At 49.9% G+C, this 21,527-nt stretch overlaps 1 protein-coding gene across 6 annotated transcripts in view; it reads right to left on the bottom strand.

Moving 5' to 3' along the window:
- Positions 1-2,050, bottom strand: part of C2H10orf143 (chromosome 2 C10orf143 homolog) — a 44,319-nt gene extending 42,269 nt beyond the window's left edge. The window contains exons 1-2 of one of the 6 annotated variants that reach the window (XM_063616521.1): positions 1,374-1,421; positions 837-1,032 (exon numbers count right to left, since the gene is read on the bottom strand). Coding sequence is in view for 2 of the 6 variants with exons in the window: in XM_063616520.1 (XP_063472590.1) it covers positions 1,894-1,962 (69 nt within the window). In the remaining 4 variants the exon portion in view is untranslated. The other 5 variants (XR_010115385.1, XM_063616520.1, XM_055245429.2 and 2 more) reach the window with 5 other exon arrangements.
- Between the last annotated feature and the right edge of the window lie 19,477 nt (positions 2,051-21,527).

Raw genomic sequence — 21,527 nt, 5'->3', positions numbered from 1 at the left:
TAGTTGATTAAAAAAATTCAGATAATCCACATGATAACCATTCAATCACTAGCAGTATTTGCCGTGTCTCCACTAAATGTCTCAAAGTCGCAGAAAACACAGCACAGCCTAACAGGAGCTCTTCATTGCCTCCACACCACTCTTCTCTCAAGGAACAGCAGTACTGCCCTCCTAGGACTCAAGTCAACCCCGGCATCACCCTGGACTCCGCCCTTCACATTACCCTGCCATTGCCACTCCATCAGTGAGACTGTCTGCTCTCCCTCTAAATACACAGTCACGTCTGTCTAGTGTCACTACCCCACTGCCCTCTCTTGTGCAAGCCTCTGCCACTTCTCCTCTGACATACTACTGTAGCCACAAGCCTTGCCTCCCTGCCTGCACCCTGATCACACCTTTCATTTTCCCGGGCAGTGGAGTAAGGTCTCAACACATCAGCATAATCATGTCACTTTTCTGTTTGTTCTCCTGCCGTCTGGTAGCACAGTAGTGGTGAGCCACCCTTGGCTATGCAGAGGAGGGTAACACCCAGGGGATGGTGTGAGGGGAAGGAACCTAGGTCCCTGCATGTCCCCTGATCTGGGTGCCACCAGGCCTATGCCTATATTTAGTGACCCTGGGTTCCACCCCACTGGACTGCTCACCTCCATGCTGTTCTATGCAGGAGAATCAAACTTCCATCTTGTTAGGGCCAGCGTGCTTTGAAGGCTCTTGGTTACAAAAGTACCCTAACTTGCTATATTACTGTACTATACTATTACTACACTACATTACTATACCATATTATTACTATATTACTGGGGTAACCTGCACCCTAGTAATATAACAATTGGTACCTGAAGGAGGGGTGCGGCTGTGACAGAAACCTAAGTGGTACTGGCTTCACGGCCCGGCAGTGGGTGGTGAGGAAAGAGATGGTGCAGGGTAGAAAGCTAGTCATTCCCGCTGCGCAGTAAATACATCTTAAAAAATGCTGCCTGCATTTTTTAAGTGCCGGAAGACGGATCCTGCACTTACCAAGCCTGTGTAGCTCTAGAAGAAAAAAAAAAAAAAAAGTAAATATGCGGTATGCTGGCTGCTCACTACTGCCCTTAGCAAGGAACTTTGAAATAAATGAGGTTGAGTAAGAACCGGCCAATTTGCAAGCAGAGGTAGAAGATAAAATACAGTAATGCCAAGCAGCTCTGTCTTCCAGCTCCAATCCTGCAGTACTTCTTTCCGTTCCCCTAGGACGCTAAGCTCCTTCCTCCAACACTGTTTTTTGTCAGCTCCCATCCTGTCTACCCCGTTCATCCTTCAAGTCTCACACATACCTGACTTACCCACCCACCCTGGGATCTTGTGCAAGTCTCCCCATTACCATCTCATCTTACCCTCTTCTCATCAGTTAATGGACTCAGCCCAAGAAGCACTAACACGCTCAATGCCGGGTAATTTTCTGCGCGTGTTCGCTCCCCACGTACCCGTCCCCGAACACCCAGCCCTGGGCCTGGCACGCGGCAGGCGCTCAGTGAACGAGACTCAGAAACAGTCAAGTGTAGACGGCAGTAGAACACATGACACGGATACCAAGCACCCGAGGGCCTGCGGTGAGTCCCGGCCCATGTTTTAGGGAGCCTGGGTCTGAGCCCCAGTGAGCGTGTGGGTCAGGAAGGTGCCCGAGCTCCGCGCGCGTCCGCGCAGGCGCGAAACCGGGAGGGCGGTGTCACAACCCAGCCCTAACAGGCCACGCCCAGCCAGGCACGCCCTCCCAGGGAGGTGCGCGCGCGTGCGAGTGTCCTGGGCCAGGCCTCCTCACAGGCAGGGCCCCGCCGGCAAACACGAGGCGCGGTGGGAACCCGCCCAGGGGCCATCCGCCCTCCCGTCCCTAACGTCCAGGCCCCGGGGGCTCACCACGTCCCCCGGAACCTGCAGATCCTCCGCCCTCCGCCGTCGCCAGCGGCCGAGCGCTAAGCTGTCCATGAAGCCCCAGGGTCAAACCCTCCCGGCCTCTCAGGCCTGGCCGAGGCCCGCGCACCACGCCCTCTTCCGCACAAGGCCCTGGGGAGCCAATAAGGAGACGGAGGGGCGGGACGCCGCGGGAAGCGCGAGAGCACCAAGGCGAGGACCGCAGGCAGGAGTAGCAGAGAACAGAGTCTTATGAGACTATTGGGACGCTGTGGGCGTTGTCCGTCTGCCCCAAGTCATTACTTCGCAGAGAGGTCCCTGCATATCCCTGCTTGTCGCTTCTCCCTTCCCAGGAGCAGCCGTGGGGCTCTAAAGAAAGCATTCTTTCAGGATCCCGCCAAACTTTTGACAACAGCCTGTGGATCGGCAGGAGGAGTGCCCGCCTCCTCTGTCTTATGATTGGTTATTAGGCCTCGTGGGGAGCCGTCTGCCTGTGGCTGGTTGGCTAATAGATGGCCAGCGGGCCAATTAACTTGAGCGAGACAGCGGGTGTTTCTGGGAGTTGTGGTCCACAAGGCTGTTTCGCTTCCGGGTGGGAGAGGCTGTTGCAGCGGTGGGAAGACGCAGAGCCTTCAGGCCAGCCCCGCGCGGCGCACGGCAGTGGTGGCTGGTGGCTGCTGGTTGGGAGGCCCCGGAAGCACTTCTGCTCCTCCGTAGGCTGGAGAGCACTAGGAAGTCGCAGGTGCTGAGCTGCCGGGGCCTTTGGGTTGTGCTGAATAGGAAAAGCGCAGCTACTGTCGGGAGCGTGTGCTCCGGAGGGGGTTGTCGCGGTGATGTTCGCTCCGCTTGGCCCCTGCCGGGGGTTCAGCCAACCAACCCTGAACAGCCGTCGGCGGCTCAGTCTCTGGCCCGGCGCGGTGCTGCGCACCACTGAGCCTTCATCGTAGGGCACCGAGGCCCGGACTCCTGCAGCCGCATGTCCAGGCCCCTCCTGCCTTAGCACGGAGCTTCCTTGACTGCTCCAAACAGCCCAGACCGGCGCCTTTTTTGGATAAATTAAAACGGGGCCAATCCGTTGCCACCGATTGGCTAGCAATGGGCACATGACCTAGTACGGGCCAGGGAGAAGTAAGCGAGGTCTGTTGAGGCAGAGTTTTGGGAAAGATCTTCTAGTTAAAAAGGGAGTTGGGTGGGTGGGGACTGTTTTCTTCCTGTTGTCCTTGCCCAGTGTAAGTTTCCTGGCGCTGCGGCAGCCTTTTTGTCACCATGAGGGCAGCTGGTGGGAACTCTAGGAAAGCAGGAAAGCACCTAGGGCCAGAACAGCCTGAGCCTCTGAACCAACCCACAACTGACTACTGGTCACTTTGTCGTGTCTCTGTGATTTGAGTCCATCATTCTGCTGCAGTTGAAGGTATCCTTTGACAAAGCTCTGTTCTTAACCATTATAGTGAAACGCATGAATCCCTCTTCGGGCTATTTGCTGCATGATCCTCAGCAAATTAAATAGTTAATCTCACTCAGTTTCCTCATTTATAAAGGATAGGATGATAAAGCATAGAGATTGTGAGGATTACATGAGGCATTTACATAGAAGATACTTAGAACAATGCTGGGCACAAACTAAGTACTCAACAAATGTTGTATTTCTCCTATTAGTTAGTACTTCTAAGACTAATTATGCCACCGATTCACAGTCCCTTATCAAAAACCTTTCAGGCCAGATGTGTTTGTGAAATTCAGAATTTTTTGAATGTTTAAAAAAGGTGAGATATATTGTATGCCCCCATAGTCAAACAATGTTTCTATAGCAGAAATGTGTGAGTATTCACAAATATTCACCCTAAGTGGGATATATAAAGGTTGTAAATAGGGCCAGGCACAGTGGCTCATGCTTGTAATCCCAGTACTTTGGAAGGCCAAAGAGGGAGGATTGTTTGAACCCAGGAGTTTGAGACCAGCCTCAGCAACACAGTGAGACCCCCAAAAATAACAAAATTAGCCGGGCACTATGGCACCCACCTGTAGTCCCAGCTACTCAGAAGGCTGAGGTGGGAAGATTGCTTGGGCCTGGAAGGTTGAGGCTGCAGTGAGTTAGCTGTGATCACACCACAGCACTCCAGCCTGGGCAATAGAGTGAGACCCTGTCTCAAATAAAATAAACACAATAAATAAATAAAGGTTGTAAATAGTCTCTTATCAGTTCAAATGAGTTTACTCCAAGCGTGGGGACAAACTAATTTGGAGGACTTTCTGCATTTCAGAATTGAAAATAAGGTATGTTGTAGGCCTCTAAAAATGCTTGTCTTGCAGTTTAGATGACTTGCTTTGTTACCCATTTTTTATATCACTGGCCTTTATACTTATGGCTGCTTTTCAGATGTGTATAAGAACAAAACTTCAACAAATTTAGTTTCAAAGATCTGATTGGCTTTTATTAACATTGCATGCACCAGGCAGTCTACAACATAGAAAGGTGCTCCAGTGAGGACCGAGTGGGTGAGTTTGATAGGCAGGAAAAAGTGGAGGAAAGCAGGAAGAATGAACAAATAGCAGATCAGCCATTTCAAGATTACTTTCCTTATAGAGGTGTAAGCGAAATCTTGGTGTAATGTAATTTGGCTTTCATCTCTCTCCTGATTTCTCAGAAGATCTTACAAGTAAGCAACCCAGATTTCAGTTTGGTGGCATGGATCCTTAGCATTTAGTGACTCCAGTTTTGGTCTGCTGTCTTTCTTAAATGGATGCACGAGGCAACCATTCGGTACTGGGGGGGACTACTTAGCCTAGGAATAAGATACAGCAATAGGTATATTTAGAAGGATGCAGTTTAGCTTAGCACAGTATTTACCAAGCATCAGTCACTTGGGTAGTAACTGCAAGATGTATGCTAAACCTCTCCTATTATTTACATAGTATATTTATTTAAATTCTCAATATCTTAAGTTTCAAAAACTTTAAAAATAATATGTTTTAATATTTCCTTCCTTCCTTCCTTCCTTCCTTCCTTCCTTCCTTCCTTCCTTCCTTTCTTTTCTTTCTTTCTTTCTTCTTTTCCCTCTCTGGCCCAGGCTGCAATCTACTCGGCTTGCTGCTGCCCACGCCGCGGACTGCCTGGGTCTGCCGGCGCGCGCCACCGCCTGCCTTTTCTCCTTTCGCTGCAGGCACGCGTTCGCCATCTTGGCCACGCTGGTCGCCAGCTCCTGACGCCGAGTGCTCTGCCCGCCTCAGCCTCCCGAGGTACTGGGACTACAGACGGAGTCTCGCTCACCCAGTGCTCGGTGTTGCCCGGGCTGGAGTGCGGTGGCGTGGTCTGGCCTCGCGGCAGCCCCCGCCCCCCAGCCACCTACCTTGGCCTACCAGGGTGCTGGGATTGCAGCCCCTGCCCGGCCGCCGCCCCATCTGGGAAGTGAGGAGCGCCTCTGCCCGGCCGCCCACCGTCTGGGAAGTGAGGAGCGCCTCTGCCCGGCCACCCACCGTCTGGGAAGTGAGGAGCGCCTCTGCCCGGCCACCCACCGTCTGGGAAGTGAGGAGCGCCTCTGCCGGGCCACCCACCGTCTGGTAAGTGAGGAGCGCCTCTGCCCGGCCACCCACCGTCTGGGAAGTGAGGAGCGCCTCTGCCCGGCCACCCACCGTCTGGGAAGTGAGGAGCGCCTCTGCCCGGCCACCCACCGTCTGGGAAGTGAGGAGCGCCTCTGCCCGGCCACCCACCGTCTGGGAACTGAGGAGCGCCTCTGCCCGGCCGCCCCGTCTGGGAAGTGAGGAGCGCCTCTGCCCGGCCACCCATCGTCTGGGAGGTGAGGAGCGCCTCTGCCCGGCCGCCCCGTCCAGGAAGAAGTGAGGAGCGCCTCTGCCCGACCGCCCCGTCCGGGAACAAGTGAGGAGCGCCTCTGCCCGGCCGCCCCGTCCGGGAAGAAGTGAGGAGCGCCTCTGCCCGGCCGCCCCGTCCGGGAAGAAGTGAGGAGCGCCTCTGCCCGGCCGCCCCGTCCGGGAAGAAGTGAGGAGCGCCTCTGCCCGGCCGCCCCGTCCGGGAAGAAGTGAGGAGCGCCTCTGCCCGGCCTCCCATCGTCTGGGAGGTGAGGAGCGCCTCTGCCCGGCCGCCCCGTCCGGGAAGAAGTGAGGAGCGCCTCTGCCCGGCCGCCCCATCTGGGAAGAAGTGAGGAGCGCCTCTGCCCGGCCGCCTCTTCTGGGAGGTGAGGAGCGCCTCTGCCCGGCCACCCATCGTCTGGGAGGTGAGGAGCGCCTCTGCCCGGCCACCCATCGTCTGGGAGGTGAGGAGCGCCTCTGCCCGGCCACCCATCGTCTGGGAGGTGAAGAACGCCTCTGCCCGGCCACCCATCGTCTGGGAAGTGAGGAGCGCCTCTGCCCGGCCGCCCCATCTGGGAAGTGAGGAGCGCCTCTGCCCGGCCACCCATCGTCTGGGAGGTGAGGAGCGCCTCTGCCCGGCCACCCATCGTCTGGGAGGTGAGGAGCGCCTCTGCCCGGCCACCCATCTTCTGGGAAGTGAGGAGCGCCTCTGCCCGGCCACCCACCGTCTGGGAACTGAGGAGCGCCTCTGCCCGGCCACCCCGTCTGGGAAGTGAGGAGCGCCTCTGTCCGGCCGTCCCGTCTGGGAAGTGAGGAGCGCCTCTGCCCGGCCACCCATCGTCTGGGAGGTGAGGAGCGCCTCTGCCCGGCCGCCCCGTCCGGGAAGAAGTGAGGAGCGCCTCTGCCCGGCCGCCCCGTCCGGGAAGAAGTGAGGAGCGCCTCTGCCCGGCCGCCCCGTCCGGGAAGAAGTGAGGAGCGCCTCTGCCCGGCCGCCCCGTCCAGGAAGAAGTGAGGAGCGCCTCTGCTTGGGCGCCCCATCCGGGAAGAAGTGAGGAGCGCCTCTGCCCGGCCGCCCTGTCTGGGAAGTGAGGAGCGCCTCTGCCCGGTCGCCCCGTCCGGGAAGAAATGAGGAGCGCCTCTGCCCGGGCGCCCCGTCTGGGAAGAAGTGAGGAGCGCCTCTGCCCGGCCTCCCATCATCTGGGAGGTGAGGAGCGCCTCTGCCCGGCCACCCCGTCCAGGAGGAAGTGAGGAGCGCCTCTGCCCGGCCGCCCCATCTGGGAAGAAGTGAGGAGCGCCTCTGCCCGGCCGCCCCGTCTGGGAAGAAGTGAGGAGCGCCTCTGCCCGGGCGCCCCGTCCGGGAAGAAGTGAGGAGCGCCTCTGCCCGGCCACCCCGTCCGGGAGGAACTGAGGAGCGCCTCTGCCCGGCCGCCCTGTCCGGGAAGAAGTGAGGAGCGCCTCTGCCCGGCCGCCCCGTCCGGGAAGAAGTGAGGAGCGCCTCTGCCCGGCCTCCCATCGTCTGGGAGGTGAGGAGCGCCTCTGCCCGGCCACCCCGTCCGGGAGGAACTGAGGAGCGCCTCTGCCCGGCCGCCCCGTCCGGGAAGAAGTGAGGAGCGCCTCTGCCCGGCCGCCCCGTCTGGGAAGTGAGGAGCGCCTCTGCCCGGCCGCCCCGTCCGGGAAGAAGTGAGGAGCGCCTCTGCCCGGCCGCCCCGTCCGGGAAGAAGTGAGGAGCGCCTCTGCCCGGCCTCCCATCGTCTGGGAGGTGAGGAGCGCCTCTGCCCGGCCACCCATAGTCTGGGAGGTGAGGAGCGCCTCTGCCCGGCCGCCCCATCTGGGAAGTGAGGAGTGCCTCTGCCCGGCCACCCATCGTCTGGGAGGTGAGGAGCGCCTCTGCCCGGCCACCCATCGTCTGGGAGGTGAGGAGTGCCTCTGCCCGGCCGCCCCATCTGGGAAGTGAGGAGTGCCTCTGCCCGGCCACCCATCGTCTGGGAGGTGAGGAGCGCCTCTGCCGGGCCACCCATCGTCTGGGAAGTGAGGAGCGCCTCTGCCCGGCCACCTATCGTCTGGGAAGAAGTGAGGAGCGTCTCTGCCTGGCCGCCCCGTCTGGGAAGTGAGGAGCTCCTCTGCCCGGCCGCCCCGTGTCTGGGTAGAAGTGAGGAGCTCCTCCGCCTGGCCGCTCCGTCTGGGAGGTCTACCACGGAGGCCAGAAGCAATGTGGGGGCTGGACGTGGTGGCTCACGCCTGTGGTCCTGGCACTCTGGGGGGTGAGGCGGGTTGATCACTTCGGGCTAGGAGTTCGAGACCAGTCTGGCCAACTTGGCGAAACATGAAGAATACAACAGACAAACCAACCAACCAACTCAGTGACAACAAAACAGGTCTACCCTGGAGTCATACTCTAATTTTTTCTATTTTCCTCCCTTTCTGATCCTTTATCCCACTTTCTTTTTCTTCCTCTTCCTTCTCCCTCTTCTTTGTCAAATAGATGATTGAGTTATTATCACTGATCCATATAAAGTCCCTCTCTCATTTATTTTAACTCCCACCCCCCATTTCTATTCCCCGACTTCCCATGTGCAACCTTCCTAATATGTTTGATATGCATCTTTTTGTTTGTATGTATTTTTAGAAAATGTTTATTGTTTTTGTATGCAAAAAAATTAATAAAAAAAAAGTAAAAAAAAAAAATAATAATATGTGACATCTATAAAGTGATGGTTTGAATGCTCACTATTTTAATATGTTAAATAGATTAATTATTAGAAGAAAATATGGGAGGTCAGTCACAGTGACTTATGCTGTAATCCCAGCACTTTGGAAGGCCAAGACAGGTGGATTGTCTGAGGCCAGGAGTTCAAGACCAGCTGGCCAACATGGCAAAACCCTGTCTCTGCTAAAAATACAAAAATTAGCCAGGCATGATGGTGCATGCCTGTAATCCCAGCTTTTTGGGAGGCTGAGGCATGAGAATTGCTTAAACCCTAGAGGCGTAGGTTGCAATGAGTCAAGATCACACCACTGCACTCCAGGCCTAGGCGACAAAACAAAACTCTATCTCAAAAAAAAAGAAAGAAAAATTGGCCAGGCACAGTGGCTCCAGCCTGTAATTCCAGCACTTTGGGAGGCCAAGGCGGGTGGATCACGAGGTCAGGAGATCGAGACCAGCCTGGCCACCATGGTGAAACCCTGTCTCTACTAAAATACAAAAAATTAGCCAGGCGTGGTGGCGGCAGCACGTGCCTGTAGTCCCAGCTACTCGGGAGGCTGAGGCAGGAGGATCTCTTGAACCTGGGAGGCAGAGGTTGCAGTAAGCCGAGACCGCACCACTGCACTCCAGCCTGGGTGACAGAGTGAGACTCTGTCTCAAAAAAAAAAAAAAAAAAAGAAAAGTAAAGAAAATATGGGAAAACTTCATGATATTGGATTCTTGCATATGACACCAAAAGCACAGTCCACAAAAGAAAAAAAATAGATAATTTGGACTATATCAAAATTTAAAATTTTGTACATTAAAGGACACTATTAATCCAGTGAAAAGGCAGCCCAGGAAATGGGGAAAATATTTTCAAATAGTATATCTGATAAGGAGTTAATATCCAGATTATATAAAGAATACCTGGCCGGGTGCGGTGGCTCATTCCTATAATCCCAGCACTTTGGGAAGCCAAGGCGGGTGGATCACGAGGTCAGGAGATCGAGACCATCCTGGCCAATATGGTGAAACCTCATCTCTACTAAAAATACAAAAATTAGTCAGGCGTGGTGGTATGTGCCTGTAGTCCCAGCTACTCAGGAGGCTGAGGCGGGAGAATTGCTTGAACCTGGGAGGTGGAGGTTGCAGTGAGCCAAGATTGCGCCACCACACTCCAGCCTGGATGACAGAGCGAGACTCCATCTCAAAAAAAAAAAAAAGAATGCCTACAACTCAACAACAACAACAACAAACCTGATTGAAAAATGGGCAAATACCAGCATGGGCAAGAGAGCAAGACCCTGTCTCTCCAAAAAGCAAAAAATTAGCCTCTTGCTAGAGAGGCTGAGGTGGGAGGATCACTTGATGTCAGGAGTTTGAGGCTGCAGTGAACCATGATCTCACCACTGTACTCTATCTGAGGTAACAAAGTGAGACCCTGTCTCAAAGAAGAATCAAAACAGAAAAATAGACAAATAACTTGAATAGACAGTTCTCAAAAGAAGATACACAAATAGCCAATAAGCACATGAAGATATCAGTTATTAGGGAAATGCTAATCAAACCCGTATTGAGATACCACTTCACACCCATTAGGATGGCTATTATCAAAAAGAAAAAAAAACAGTGACCAGGCACTGTGGCTTATGCCTGTAATCCCAGCACTTTGGGAGGCTGAGGTAGGGAGATCACTTGAGTCCAGGAGTTCAAGACCTGGCCAACATGGTGAAACCCCGTCTCTACTAAAAATACAAAACTTAGGTGTGGTGGTGCAGGCCTGTAATCCCAGCACTTGGGAAGCTGAAGCAGGAGAATCGCTTGAACTCAGGAGGCAGAGGTTGCAGTGAGCCAAGATCGTGCCACTGCACTCCAGCCTGGACGACAGAGTGAGACTCCGTCTCAAAAAAAAAAAAAAAAAAAAAAAAAAAAACCGGGCATGGTGGGTGGCTCATGCCTGAAATCTCAGAGCTTCGTGAGGCTAAGCTGAGTGGATCACTTGAGTGTAGGAGTTTGAGACCAGCTTGGGCAACATGGCAAGACCTCGTCTCTACAAAAAAACAAAAATACAAAAATTAACCAGGTATGGTGGCTCCCACCTGTAGTCCCACCTACTCAGGAGGCTGAGAGATGGGCAGATTGCCTGGAAGATCGAGGCTGCAAGTGAGCTGAAATTGTGTCACTGCACTCCTCCAACCTGGGCAACAGATGAAGACCCCCTCTCAAAAAAAAAATAAATAAAATGACAAGTTTTGGCTAGGGTGTGGAGAAATTGAAACCCTTGTGCATGGCTGGTGGGAATGTAAAATGCTGTAGCCACTGTTGAAACCAGTATGGTGCTTTTTCAAAAAATTAAAAATAAAATTACAATATAATCCAGCAATTCCACTTCTGGGAATATACACAAAATAACTGAAGGCAGGGACTCAAAACAGACATTTGTACACCCGTGTTCATAGCAGCATTATTCCTGATAGCCAAAAGTTGGACGCAACCCAAATGTCCATCAATGGATAAATAAAATGTGGTCTGTATGTGTATATATATAATATTCTACTGTATATATATATGATAGAATAATACACAGCCTTAAAAAGGAAGGGAATTTTGGCACATTTTACAACATGGATGAACCTTGAAGACGTAATGCTAAGTGAAATAAGCTAATCATAAAGAGTCCAAACTATTATTCCACTTATATGAGCTGCCTAGAGTAGTGAAAGGTGTGGAGACAGACAGTTGAATGGTGATGGTCAGGGCCTGGGAGGAGGAGGAGGAATGGGAAGGTACTGTTAAGTGGGTACAGAGCTTTTGCTTGGGAAGATGAAAACATTCTGGAGCTGAATGATGGTGATGTTTGCACAACATTGTGAATGTACTTAACACTACTAAAGCATATACCTAAATATAGTTAAGGTGGTAAACTTCATCTTACATATATTTTACCACAATAAAAAATACATTATTAAAATAAAAGTTTCTCAGCCAGGTGCAGTGGCTCATGCCTGTAATCCCAGCACTTTGGGAAGCTGAGGAGGGCAGATCACTTGAGCCCAGGAGTTCAAGACCAGTATGGGCAACAAAGCAAAACCCCATCTCTAAAAATAAAATAAAAATTGTTTCTCATGGCCCAGCATGGTGACACACACCTGTAACCCCAGCAGTTTGAGAGGAATAGGTGGGGAGATCACTTGAGCTCTGGAGTTCTAGGCCAGCCTGGGCAACATAGGGAGAGCCTGGTTTCTACAAAAAAAAAAAATATATATATATAAATTAGACTGGTGTGGTGGCATGCACCTGTAGTCCCAGCTACTCAGGAGCCTGAGGTGGGAGGATCGCTTGAGCCCAGAAGGTCAAGGCCGCAGTGAGTCATGATCATGCCACTGCACTCCAGCTGGGGCAACACAACAAGACCCTGCCATAAATAAATAAATAAATAAATAAATAAATAAATACCTGTTTATGCACCACTAACTGTCATCTTGCACACCACCTTCAAGGGAAGTATGTCTCAGGTGGAAGGTGATTTGAGTTCAATCCCACCCTGTCAGTTTCCAGCACCTGGACAAAGCTGCTTGAACCTCTAAGTCCCCTTCCCCTTTTTGGTGTATAAAATTGGTATCAGGGGAACCAGCCCCCAATATTTCAATGTAGGTTCCTTCTATTTTCCCTAAGTGTAGGCAGGTCTGAGAAATAAAGAGAAAGAATACAAAGAGAAATTTTCAGCTGGGCCTCTGGGGGTGTCATCACATATTGATAGGACCATGATGATGACCCCGAGCTGCAAAACCAGCAAGTTTTTATTAGGGATTTTAAAAGGGGAGGGGGTGTACGAACAGAGAGTAGGTCACAGAGATCACATGCTTCAAAGGGCAACAAAGATCACAAGGCAAGGCAAAATTAGAATTACCGATGAAGGCTGATGTCCCACTGTACACGCATTGTCTTGATCTTAACAGGAAACAGGCAACATCTTAACAGGAAACGGGGCTCGAGAGCAGACAACTGGTCTGACTACAATTTACCAGGCTGGAATTTCCCAATCCTAGTAAGCCTGAGGGCACTGCAGGAGACCAGGGCGTATTTCAGTCCTTATCTCAACTGCATAAGACAAACACTTCCAGAGCGGCCATCTATAGACCTCCCCCCAGGAATGCATTCCTTCCCCAGGGTTGTTCCTTGCTGTGAAAAGAATTAGCGATATTTTTCCTACTCGCACATCTGTCTATAGGCTTTCTGCAAGAAGAAAAATAAGGCTCTATTCTGCCCAACCCCGCAGGCAGTCAGACCTTATGGTTATCTTCTCTTGTTCCCTGAAAATCGCTGTTATTCTGTTCTTTTTCAGGGTGCACTGATTTCATATTGTTCAAACACATATATTTTACAATCAGATTTCATATTGTTCAAACACACATGTTCTACAATCAATTTGTACAATAGCGGTCCTGAGGTGATGTGCGTTCTCAGCTTACGAAGATAACAGGATCAAGAGATTAAAGACAGGCATAAGAAATTATAAGAGTATTATTAGGGAAGTGATAAATATCCATGAAATCTTCACAATTTATGTTCAGAGATTGCAGTAAAGACAGGCGTAAGAAATTATAAAAGTATTAATTTTGGGAACTGATAAATGTCCATGAAATCTTCACAATTTATGTTCAGAGATTGCAGTAAAGACAGGCGTAAGAAATTATAAAAGTATTAATTTTGGGAACTGATAAATGTCCATGAAATCTTCACAATTTATGTTCTTCTGCCTCGGCTCCAGCCAGTCCCTCTGTTCGGGGTCCCTGACTTCCCACAACAATTGGAATAATAAAACCTGGCGTGGTGGCACATACCTGTAGTCCCAGCTACTCGGGAGGCTGAGGCAGGAGGGTTGCTTGAGCCCAGGAGTTTGAGGCTATAGTATGCTATGGTGTAACCTGTGAATGGCCACTGCATTCTAGCCTGGAGAACATAGGGAGACCTTGTCTAAAAACTAGAGAAATAAAATTAAGAATTGGGATGCTAATAGTTTCTACCTCAGTGGAATACTTTTGGATTTGTTTGTTTGTTTGTTTGTTTTTCCCCAAGACGGAGTCTTACTCTGTCGCCCAGGCTGGAGTGCAGTGGTGTGATCTCGGCTCACTGCAACCTCTGCCTCCCGGGTTCAAGCGATTCTCCTGCCTCAGCCTCCTGAGTAGCTGGGATTACAGGCACTTGCCACCACGCCCAGCTAATTTTTGTATTCGTAGTAGAGATGGGGTTTCACCATGTCAGCCAGGCTGGTCTCAAACTCTTGACCCTTAATCCGCCCACCTCGGCCTCCCAATGTGCTGGGACTGTGGGCATGAGCCACCACACCTGGCCACTTTGGAGTTTTAAGTGAGATGTTGTCTGTGACTTCAGAGTGGTGAGCCCTGTGTCTGGTAAGCTCTCAACTAATGGTAGCTGGTGTGACTATCTCTAGTCTTTCTCTAACTGAGCACGTAGTCTTTCCCCTTCCTGGATCACATAGAGTTCAGGAGGTTTCCAGAGAGGTTTGATTTGGTAATGGCTCCTGTACTCAAATGATGAGTGTTTGCTTCTGAGCCTCAGTTCCCTCATGTATAAAATAGGAATAAAATAGACTGCTTCTGTCATCTGCCTTCCAGAGAAGTCAGAGCTTCCAAGAGTGGCTGCTGATTTGCCAATGAACACACTCATCTTGGCCATGCCAAGGGGGATCTGTGTGTGTGGTGGGGCTGGGCCAAGGAGCAGTTTGATTCAACTGTTGCAAAGCCATTACTTCTGTTCTTGCATTTACCCAATCTTCCCACTTTCAAACTCCCATGACGTCTTTTAAAAAGCACCATGTCTGCTCATCTTACTACTGAGATGTACAAGATAACACGTAAAGCCTGTAGTAGGGAGCCTGGCATGGAGTAGGCATTTCAGAGACGCTCCTTCCATTCCCTGCTGCCCTCTTATTTAAACATTCCCAGCACTTCCTTGGGCACTAGAATAAGGTTAGTTTTTACCTTTGAAATTTACAGTTTCTTTAGATATTACAATAATTGGTTATCGTCTTTACCTGGAAATGCTTCCCCCTTTGATTAGTCTGTTTTGCACTGCTATAAAGGAATACTGAGGCTGGGTATTTACAAAGCAGTTTATTTGTCTCATGGTTCTACAGGCTGTACACGAAGCATGGTGTCAGCATCTGCTTCCAGTGGGGCCTCAGGAAGCTTTCAATCATGGCAGAAGGCCAAGGGGCAGCGGGGTATCACATGGCAAGGAGGGAGGAGGAGGTGCCAGCCTCTTTAAACAATCAGCTCTTGCATGAAATCATAGAGCCAGAACTCACTCAGTACCTGGAGGACTGCACGGAGACATTAATGAGGGATCTACCCCTAACAAGCTCCTCCCACTAGGCCCACCTCCAGCACTGGTGGTCACAGTTCAACGTGAGATTTGGAGGGGACAAACATCCAAACCATATCACCCCTCAATCCCTCAACTACACCTCGTTTGCTTCTTGTTTTCTAGATTTTGACTGAAATGTCCCCTTCCTAGCAAAGCCGTGTGGACCACCCAGGCTAAAGCAGCCACCTGGTGCTGGCCTGTGTGGCTCAATTCCAGTTCTCCAGGGTGCTCATCACTCTGGCAGTTTCTCTTCTGCTTTGTGAGAGAAAAGTAAATCTTGGGGCCCCAAAATCACCAAAGGGAAAAGTCAAGCTGAGAACTGCTTAGAGCAAACCTGCCTCCCCTTCTATTCACAGTCGCCCCTCTGCTCACTGAAATAAGGGCATATCTGATTGCCTCCTTTGGAGAGGCTCATCACAAACTCAAAAGAATGCAACCATTTGCCTCTTATCCACCTATGACCTGGAAGCCCCCTCCCGCTTCGAGTTGTCCCGCCTTTCCGGACCGAACCGATATGTACATCTTACATATGTTGATGTATCTCCCTAAAATATATAAAACCAAACTGTGCTCTGACCACCTTGGGCACATGTCATCAGGACCTCCTGAGGCTGTGTCACAGGCGTGCATCCTCAACCTTGGCAAAAATAAACTTTCTAAATTAACCGAGGCTTGTCTCAGATATTCGGGGTTCACAAGTTGATGTTCTGTACTCTCTCCCCAACCCCCTAGAGTGCTTTGTTCCCTGCTGTCCAGAGCCAGGCACACTGCAGGCACTCAGGAAAGAGGTGTGCCAACAGAGACTTTGCTAGTTAGCCTGGCACCTTTGATTTCATTTAATTATCACAGAAATACCACAGGACTATCCTCATGTTCAGACAAAAAAAACTGAGGCTCAGAGAAGTTACCCATGGTGTCCACAGCTGCAAGGCCACCAAGTGGCAGACCTGAATTCAACCAAGTCCATCTGGTTTCCCACCCTTCTGCACCCAGTAGCCTTTGCATTCCCATGTAAAGCCTCCTTACTAAGCTGCAAGTCTTCCTGAAAACAAGGTGAGTTAGACAAAAACAAACGAAAACAGCAACCCACAGCTCTAGCTTGTCAGTTACCCCAAAGGCCTCTATTTCCCAGTGGCATTTTCTGGGCGCCCTGCTGGGGAGTGACGTGCAAGGCCCAGGGCGTGGCTTTCTGACATGAGCCTCTTGTTGCACACGCTTGTGTACTCTTTATTCGGCGTCTGAAGTGGCTTGTGCAGGGCCATGTGCTATTAAGGGCTTTGTCTGCCTCCCCACGCGGCTCCTTGCTGGTCCCACTTACCAGCCAGTTGCCAGGGCCGTGCATTCCAGGCTTGGCTTCATGCCATGCCCTCCCCACCTCTCTCCTCCTGCCAGGTGCAGCCAGTGCTGCGTGGGGACTTCCCATCATGGCTCAGGCTTGCTCCTCTGACCTCTCCTGGCACTTGGTCCTCCAAAGGAGCTCCCCCTTCTGCCGGCCATCCGCGTTTGCTCACCTGGACTTGCTGAGGGAGCTCAGGTGCCCTGTGTGTGCTTATCTGTGTGTCCTGATGCCCAACACTGGCAGGGCCCAGAGTGGGTGCCTGCTCGAGGCCAGGGGATGGGTGAGTTCAGCAGTTAGCTGTGGGGTGTCTGCTCAGGCCCAGCCCTCGGGGGGGCCTCTAGGAGGGGTCCCCCTGCCCTCCCGCCCTCTCTGCAGGAGAGGCTCCAGTGAAGCAGACACAGCTCGATGTTAAGTGAGACAAGTCGGTGAGAATGCACAAGCCACGCAGGCGCTGCTTCGTGATTTTCTCATGACATCTGACACTTGTATGTTCAAATCGCATCACTAAAGAATAGCTGCATAGGACTGTCTACGGAGGGTCTCACGCTTTGCTGTCTCTTGTCTCTCCTGTCTAGCCTCGGTCTTTAGCCCTCTCCTCTCCCTGTGGACAGGGCAGTAGTTCCAGCCTAAGAGGATTAGAACCTGAAGGATGCCCTTCTCCCTACAAGGGAAGCCACACATTTGTTTTGGTGAGGGTCATGGTTTTGTTCCAATATCATTTTAGCTTAGGCTGCATTTTCTTTTATAAGACTCAGTTTAAGACTTTTCTACCTGCTCATAAATATGAGATTAAAAAAAGAGAAAGACTTTTCTAAATGCAATCCTTATAATAATCCAGGAAAACCTCATTAAAACAAAAAAGAAAGTAACAATCCACCATTTTTCAACTTTCTTTCTTTCTTTTTTTTTTTTTTTTTTTTTTGACGGAGTTTTGCTCTTGTTGCCCAGGCTGGAGTGCACTGGTACAATCTCAGCTCACGCAACCTCTGCCTCCTGGGTTCAAGCAGTTCTCCTGCCTCAGCCTCCCGAGTAGCTAGGATTACAGGCATGCGCCACCATGCCCGGCTAATTTTGTATTTTTAGTAGAGACGGGGTTTCTCCATGTTGGTCAGGCTGGTCTCGAACTTGTCCCCACCTTAGGTGGTCCACCCGCCTTGACCTCCCAAAGTGCTGGGATTACAGGCGTGAGCCACCACACCTGGCCTCAACTTTCAAAATAATGTCTCTACATGCAGACTTTTGTAATCTAAGTCAGTGCCCTGAATTATTTTGACATTGTAAATGTGCTTTTTAAGGATGATAAAGAAAGATAATTGTTTAATATCAAAAGACTTTAGGCCAGGCACAGTGGCTCACGCCTGTAATCCCAGCACTTTGGGAGGCTGAAGTGGGTGGATCACTTGAGGTCAGGAATTCGAGACCAGCCTGACCAACATGGTGAAACCCCGTCTCTACTAAAAATAAAAAAAAAAATAGCCAGGTGTCATGGCAGGCACCTGTAATCCCAGCTGCTCAGGAGACTGAGGCATGAGCATCACTTGAACCTGGGAGGCAGAGGTTGCAGTGAGCCAAGATCTCACCACTACACTCCAGCCTGGGTGACAGAGTAAGACCCTGTCTCAAAAAAAAAAAAAAAAAAAAAAACAAACAAAAAACTATGACCAGTGCAAATTAGAGATCTATATGACACTGTATAATGTATATGCCCAAGTCTATCTCACAATGGTACTATAAACACTTGCTATGTACAGAAGGTAAGAATTTTATAGTCTGTCATTTTGCATTTTCTTCATAGGTGCTGTTGATAAATAAAAATATTAATAAACCACAAATGTACCTTCCAAAGTCAATAGTTTTATGTCTGAATGGAAAGTACTGTCTCCCATCTTAACCTACCCCTGCTTCTAAGAGCTTGACAATGTTTGTTAAATGCCACACACCAGTGTCCTTTCTAAGTCATGCTTTGTTTCAACATTAGATTGAAATTTTACCATGATGTTTTATATTTCATCCTCATTTTTTTTATTTTCAGGTTTATGAAGTCACATCAGTTATGTCTGATAATCCATTTTGGACATGTATTTTCATATAAATTATAGGACATTTTTGCCTCTCAGTTCTCACAACATAGTAAGGAAAAAAAAAACCCCAGCATGTGGAAATATGACTGATGCCATGTTAGTGTGTGGTTGGAAATAATAAAGATTATAAATGACTCCATAGGTGTAGAAAATAAGGGGAGAAGACTTATTGGGGAGAAGTAAAAAAGCTTGTTTTCTTTATGCATAGCAGAAAGAAGGCACCATGACTGATATATTACTATTCACCTTCTTTTTATTTCTAAGGGGGTTTTTATTAACCCCTTTTTATCAATCAAAATAAATTGATTGCCAGTGAATGCAATATTTTCTGACTATTTGAAATTATACAATGAAAGCAAAGACATGTAAACTCACATGCTACATTTGCTGACAAACAAGAGACAACCTTCCCCCCAAAAATGGATTGCTAAATAGTTAAAGATTGTTATAGCTATCTCTTTAAAAAAGAACATTTTAGGCCAGGCATGGTGCTTCTCATCTGTAATCCCAGCACTTTGAGAGGCCAAGGCAGAGGATCTTTTGAGCCCAGGAGTTGGAGACCAGCCTTGGAAATACAGGAGACCCTCATCTCTATAAAAAATAAAAATAAAAGTATCCTGGTGTGGTGGCACACGACTGTAGTCCCAGCTATTCAGGAGGCTGAGGCAGAGGATCCCTTGAGCCTGGGTGGTCTAGGATGCAGTGAGCTGTGTTCACGCCATTGCACTCCAGCCTGGGTGAAAAAGCAAGACCCTTTTTCAAAGAAAAGAATATTTTATTTAAGGATAGGATCAGGCCTTGGGATTCCTTTGGAATTCAACTTCATCCAGCTGTGTTAGTGGTCATGTAGTCATTAAATATCAGAATACTGTTATTTAATAAATATATCCCATCATAAAAGGACATACTGCTTTAGGGCAAATACAGTTATGACCAATCTCAGTCCTGGGCAAGGACTTACCTGATTCAAGAGGGGAGAAAAGAAGGTGGTCAGGAATACATTTGTGATTCACTCCCTGAAGAGGCAGTCTGGTGACATGGTTTGGGTGCGTCTCCACCCAAATCTCTTCTTGAATTGTAGCTCCCATAATCCCCATGTGTTGTGGGAGGTAATCGAGTCATGGGGTTGGGTTTTTCTTGTGCTGTTCTCTCCATAGTGAGAAGTCTCATGAGATCTGACGGTTTTATAAAGGGGAGTTCCCTGCATAAGCTCCTTGCCTGCCTCAATGTGAGACATGACTTTGCTCCTCCTTTGACTTCCGCCATAATTGTGAGGCCTCCCCAGCCATATGGAACTGTGAGTCCATTAAACCTCTCTCCTTTGTAAATTACCCATCTTGGGTATGTCTTTTTTATTTATTTTTTTTTTGAGACAGAGTTTCGCTCTTATTGCCCAGGCTGGAGTACGGTGGCACAATCTCAGCTCACTGCAACCTCTGCCTCCCAGGTTCAAGCGATTCTCCTGCCCCAGACTCCCGAGTAGCTGGGATTACAGGCATGCACCACCATGCCTGGTTAATTTTGTATTTTTAGTAGAGATGGGGTTTCTCCATGTTGGTCAGGCTGGTCTCAAACTCCCAACCTCAGGTGATCCGCTCACCTCTGCCTCCCAAAGTGCTGGGATTATAGGCGTGAGTCACCATGCTGGGCCAGTATGTCTTTATTAGCAGCATGAAAACTGACTAATACATCTGGTCATTCAGCACAGTGACATAGAATGTGCACAAACTGAAAAATAAGGGTTTCAACCAAACTGGTGACAGCATTTCTCTTGGTGTTCTCCAGGAAGAAGGCCAGAGAGTTTGGGACGATAGAAATAAAACAAAGTGGTTTTGAAAATGGGGCCAAACTGTGCTCCCCCATGGGGGGGCTGAGGAGGAGGGAGCGGGGCAATGAGCCCTCTGTTCATTCGGCCTCTGGGCTCTCAGCCTCCTACCATCAGCCCTCAGGGCAGCTGCTCCTCCCTGGCCACCTGGCTGCTGATGGGCTTGGTGGCCGGCAGAGCTGCCCTGTTGTGTCTGTGCAGAGTCAGCCAGATATGGTTCAGCGCAGCTCTTTCCCTCAGTTTCAGGGAGTAAAGGGTTCCTCATTAGGGCCCCACACATCCATCTCTCATCCTAGGAGGGTGACTTTCTTCCTGCATCTCCTGTTTCCACTTCTCAGTGATTTCAACCAGTGGCTAACTGGAAAAAGAACATTTATGTTATGGTGGGAAAGTCTGAAGGTAATGTTGGCATGGAGTGTTTCAATAAGATGTTTCTGATTAAAGCATATTTCATATGATGGGCAAGTAATAGATACGACCTCAGACGTAGGCTAATCATGGAGTCAACAGCAAACTTCCACTTGACTCTTATGAAATTAGCTCCCTCACCAGGACTTTATCGCTGTATTTCTTTCTTTCTTTCTTTCTACATACCGTCAGGGATTGGGCTTTCTTTCTACATACCATCAGGCAGTTGGGGCCTATGCATCCTTTAAAAATTAGTGGTTTGTTTTTTCTTTTCTTTTTTGGTTTGTTCTAGAAGAAGAAATTTAAAGCCAGCCATTGTTTTACAGAAAAATCACCCTGCCATTGAAACCCAAAATGGGCCATCCAGTCTGGAGGCCGTGGGAACTATGAATCCTTTCAGAGTTTGAAGCAAATGCAAAATTGTTCACGTCATCCTGGGTTATTTTATTGTCTCACCAGCTTCCTGAAATGGAACTCGAACTTCATTTACAGTAGCTCTCTGGCACGCTGGCAGGGGGGCTCCCAGAGCTGAGTGAGCAAGGGGTGCCATGAGAAGCAGGCATTCTGCCCCGACCAGCCCACCTCACTCTCGGCAGAGGGAGGCATTTGTGGTGGGCCAATGTTCATGCAGCCCCAGCCTGGACAACTCCAGAAGAAACTCAAGAACACAAATTTAGACGACTAACCAAAATAGTATGTTCCATTTTCCTGCACTGGGGGGAAATGCCTCTTGTATTTTAGAGGAGAGAGAGAATGGGAAGGAAGCCACTGCAGGCGTGGCAGACATTGGAGGACTCAGGGCAAGTATAAAACTGCTGTGGCCACTGATTTAACTAAATTTCAACCAAGTAGCTTCCCAGGTTGGGTGACATCTGCTACACGCTAGAACTAGCTGTGGAGTCTGTGCTTTGGCCCCAGCTTGGAGCCCAGAACTATTAGCGTGTATCACCGAGTTGTGTTTGTAAGGATTGTGTGTATTTTTAGTGCTTCCCAGACCTTTCAACCCTGATTGCCTTCCACAGGTAGGAGCGGCTGACTGTACCTGGTGCCTGGGGCCACTCAAGAGGTCCCCCCTGGGAGGTGATGCCTCTGTGCAAAAGCAGCCTG

The sequence above is a fragment of the Symphalangus syndactylus genome, chromosome 2, assembly GCF_028878055.3.
Source record: "Symphalangus syndactylus isolate Jambi chromosome 2, NHGRI_mSymSyn1-v2.1_pri, whole genome shotgun sequence".
In the NCBI taxonomy this organism is placed as follows: domain Eukaryota; kingdom Metazoa; phylum Chordata; class Mammalia; order Primates; family Hylobatidae; genus Symphalangus; species Symphalangus syndactylus.
Note: the sequence above shows the minus strand (reverse complement) of the source record. Positions and strands in the feature narration are given on the sequence as shown.